Source organism: Quercus suber, unplaced genomic scaffold (genome assembly GCF_002906115.3).
Source record: "Quercus suber isolate HL8 unplaced genomic scaffold, Cork oak 2.0 scaffold_47, whole genome shotgun sequence".
NCBI classification, from domain to species: Eukaryota; Viridiplantae; Streptophyta; class Magnoliopsida; order Fagales; family Fagaceae; genus Quercus; species Quercus suber.
In genome coordinates, this window is record NW_027069512.1 from 318,433 (window position 1) to 322,378 (window position 3,946).

The 3,946-nt window shown below is 34.8% G+C and overlaps 1 protein-coding gene across 1 annotated transcript; it reads left to right on the plus strand.

Moving 5' to 3' along the window:
• The first annotated feature begins 217 nt into the window (after positions 1-217).
• On the plus strand, positions 218-3,278 carry LOC112011692 (prohibitin-1, mitochondrial-like). Its single transcript, XM_065771687.1, has 5 exons — positions 218-244; positions 884-964; positions 2,390-2,560; positions 2,802-3,014; positions 3,087-3,278. The coding sequence occupies exons 1-5, from the start codon at positions 218-220 to the stop codon at positions 3,276-3,278; spliced, it is 684 nt and encodes a 227-aa protein (XP_065627759.1).
• The last annotated feature ends 668 nt before the right edge of the window (positions 3,279-3,946 follow it).

Here is a 3,946-nt window from a genome sequence, read left to right on the forward strand (position 1 = left end):
AATGAGATCTCCCTTAAAAAAATAATCACGCGCAATGCGCGGGTCTGCGACTAGTTATATTAATGTTCAATGAGTAACGCTGAACATTCACTGTGATAGTTCTTTTTCCCTGTTCATTTCTAGTGTCCAAATCCAATAATTGAGATGTTTTTTTGATTGTTTACATTGTTTGATCGCATATCTTATTTTGCAGGTTTACACTGAAGGAACACACTTAATGATTCCATGGTTTGAAAGGCCAATAGTTTATTGATGGAAATTTAGACCCCTTAAACACACAGATTGCGTAGCCTAGATTAATTAGCCAAGTTGTTACTTAGTCAAATTAAGCAATTCTAGGTTAAAACAATCTAAACAATCATATCAAGATATAAAGCAGCGGAAAATAAATAACACAAGATATGATCACCCAGGAAACCACACGGTAAAAACCTGGGGAGGATTTGACCCACCGATCCTCAAGGCTAACCTGAATTCACTATGAAAGAATTGAAGTTCGTACAAAAGGACTACAAGCTCCCCGTTCGACTTCCTAATGCTACCCACCAGTAGAACTTCTAATACAATATGGACAACCTTCAAAAACGTGGCTAGGGTTTTATTTATATACCTAGGGTAAAAACATAAAACCCTAAACGTTTAATGAAGTAGGGCTGAGTTGGAAATTCTGCAGAAAATTCGACCTGTGCGATTTTCGATCGATCGAGTCTATTCTTCGATCGATCGAGCCAGGCCGAGAGTCCCAAGTACTTCTGCAGCCACTCGATTCCAACTTTACAATATTAAACCAACTTTGAGCAAGTCTAAATAAGACTAAATACAATGTTTTGATCATGGTTTGCCAACATTACAAATTAGAGTTCTAAATACATAAAATCCTAAGACCTTAGAACCTAACATTTATGATGTTCGAGCTCGACCCCATCTTGTTGAGAGTATATCTGGGAGTCGTGACCTTCAAATGGTACATTTCTTTTCTAGACTATCCCTTATTTCCAATAAAAAAGGAGGAATAGAATAGTAGTGCACATTCATGGCTCTATTTTTGAGGTTTCAACTTTCAATGAAAATGTATTTGGTATCAAATGATACCATGTCAGCAGTATCAAAATTTAATAAATATAAGACATGTTAACAAAAAATAACTACCTTACCATACTAACAAATGAAAGACGTGTTAGTGAACAGTTATTTTTGTACACATATCTCTCATTTATTGGATTTTGATAGGATGACATAATATCATTTGATACAAAATACTTTTTTGTTAGATAATAGGTTCATGATCCATGTTGTGCTTGTGTAACTTATAAATAATAAAAAAAAAATTTATGCAACTCTGATTAAATTTCATCGGTATTACAAATGAACTAAAATTTGTTCTGGATGCCAAATTGGAATAGTAAATTTCTGCTGCTTAATTTAACGAGATAGTCCATGGTTATAGAATATATAGAATATTTGTATTTTTTATATAAGTAAAATGTGATGAGTTTTGGATTCTGATAAATATTTGTTGCAAGTCTTATAGGGAACACTACTGAAATTATATTGTTCTAAAGGGAGATTTTTATCTTTTACCATCTTGTCTCTGTATCACTTTATCAATTAGGGGATGGTTTGAATCGATTATAAGATTCTCCTCAGGGTAGATTTTCTGGAAAGTCTCTTGATATGAAATTCTGTGGTCCTTTTGGTTCGTGAACAGAAATTTGGGAAGGCTTACAAGTTTAGTGGGCCATTTGGTGTATAATTATACTTCCTACCTCTATTTATGGGCTTCTTGTCATTAAATGAAATTCGATTGCTTACCTTTTGTAAAATTAAATGGAACGTTGCTATGTTTTTTAAATTGTAAGTTTTGGACAAAGCCTGAAATAGTGATCTTGGGAACGGTTCACACAGTAGCATAAATGAATTTTCAAGGGTTTTATTTATTTATTATAATTTTCTTTTTTAAAATTGTGTTTTTAAAGCTTGAAATTCAGTAGATGATATATGTAAATGAACTACTATGATAAAACTAATCCAGCTAATGTGAATTCAGCATAGATCCATCAAGTGATTCTTTTGATCTCATTAGTCACATTATTGTAACTTGAATTAAAAAGACATTATTGGCCTTTTTTTAATTATTAATTTGATAATAGTGCTCTAAATTGGATGATAGTTATAAATTTGATTCGATAATTCTCCAAATTCTTCAATATGTGTGTATAAAATTGAGAGAGAGAGAGAGAGAGAGAGAGAGAGAGAGCTTTGTCATCATTTTTTTTTTTTTTGTGTGGCTGCATTCTGTGTTTATGTTAATTTGGCATTTGCAGCTGGGAATTGGAATTTTCTTCCATATTCTGGTAACTAATTAGTGCAACACATATTTGTCTAACAGGTCAAGATAGGGCTTCGAGTTCTAACACGTCCTGAGGCACAGAAGCTGCCCACAATCTACCGAACTCTTGGTCGGAACTATAATGAGAGAGTCCTGCCTTCAATAACTCATAAAACTCTGAAATCCGTGGTTGCTCGATCTAATGCTAGCCAGCTCCTCACTCAGAGAGAGGTTTAACACCAGAACTTTTTTCTTCTGCACTTATATCATTTATAAATTTTTGTATTACTACTAGATATGTTTATGAGAAACTTGTCTAGATATGTGCCCATGAAACACCCACCCTTGACATATCTTTGGACAAAGTGAATCCTGAACTGATGATAACATTATCATCTGAGTTAGTGATTTGCAGTGTTTTCATTTTTGCCTTATTCCAGAAAATGAAATTACAAACTGTTATTCCTTGCAGAAAGTTAGTGCTGAGATTCGTGATGTACTGAATAAAAGCGCAGCCAACTTTAACATTGCACTAGATGATGTGTCAATAACAAGCCTAACTTTTGGTAAGGAGTTTACATCTGCTATTGAAGCTAAGCAGATTGCTGCTCAAGAAGCTGAGAGGGCAAAATATATTGTTGAGAAAGCCGAGCAAGATAAGAAAGGTGCCATCATCAGGGCACAGGTGAGTAATATATTCTTGAGTTCAATATGATTACTCTCTCTCTCTCATTACTTTTTAAATTTTAATTACTAGGGTGAAGCCAAGAGTGCCCAACTAATTGGTGAAGCTATTGCTAAGAATGAGTCATTCATCACACTTCGAAGAATTGAAGCTGCAAGAGAGATAGCGCAGACAATATCAAATTCTGTCAACACCGTGTACTTGAATGCTGGTGACCTTTTGCTGAACCTTAAAGGAATAAATTTAGAAAAGTGCAAGCTGTGAGAAGTACTAACAGGAGGACATTAAGCTTGTTAGTGCTTACCATTGGATGGCTGGAATATTATGCACTCAAGAATCAAGATAAAGCCATTACAGAATGAAGAGATATGAACCAATAAGAATTTTGAATTTTTACAACCATGGATTTGATGCATTTCTGAAATTGTCTTTGCCAATTTGAAATCTAGTCTTTATTCTTCTCCCCCCCTTATCGATGGTGGAGAAATGTTTGCCTTTCCTTTTTCTATCATTTAGGCGTTTGGAGGTTGTCTATAACATTTACGAATTGCCAACTGCCTATTGAGAGTGCCGGTGCCCTTTCCACACTTTTACTCGAGGGTGAGGGGCATGCAAATAGCAACTCTAGTCTCTACCAAAGGCAAAGTGTTAACAGATTATGAGCAATTATCCTAATCAAGGTCATTTTCATACTTCCAGTTTTACTTCAATGCTCTTTTTACTTACAAGTTAAAAGTCCATGCTATTAGACTCAGCTGGTGTTTTGAGGTTAATAAATGATATTTGTCCCGCTTTGAGGCTAATTGCTCAGGGTTTAATGGCCGGGCTTTATAGCAGGTTCAGGACATCCCTAAGGTCCAATTTGCTAATGGATTGAAACTTTTAATTGCTGTGCTGCTAAACAGGAGGTACACTTCAGATTTGTTTTAGTT

Bases quoted from the DNA above. Each gene is read 5' to 3' on its own strand.
- LOC112011692 (XM_065771687.1), top strand. From the start codon at position 218: ATGATTCCATGGTTTGAAAGGCCAATA. The intron at 965-2,389 runs GTACATTTCTTT...TTTGTCTAACAG, and splicing joins GGAGTCGTGACCTTCAAATG to GTCAAGATAGGGCTTCGAGT. The intron at 2,561-2,801 runs GTTTAACACCAG...TATTCCTTGCAG, and splicing joins AGCTCCTCACTCAGAGAGAG to AAAGTTAGTGCTGAGATTCG.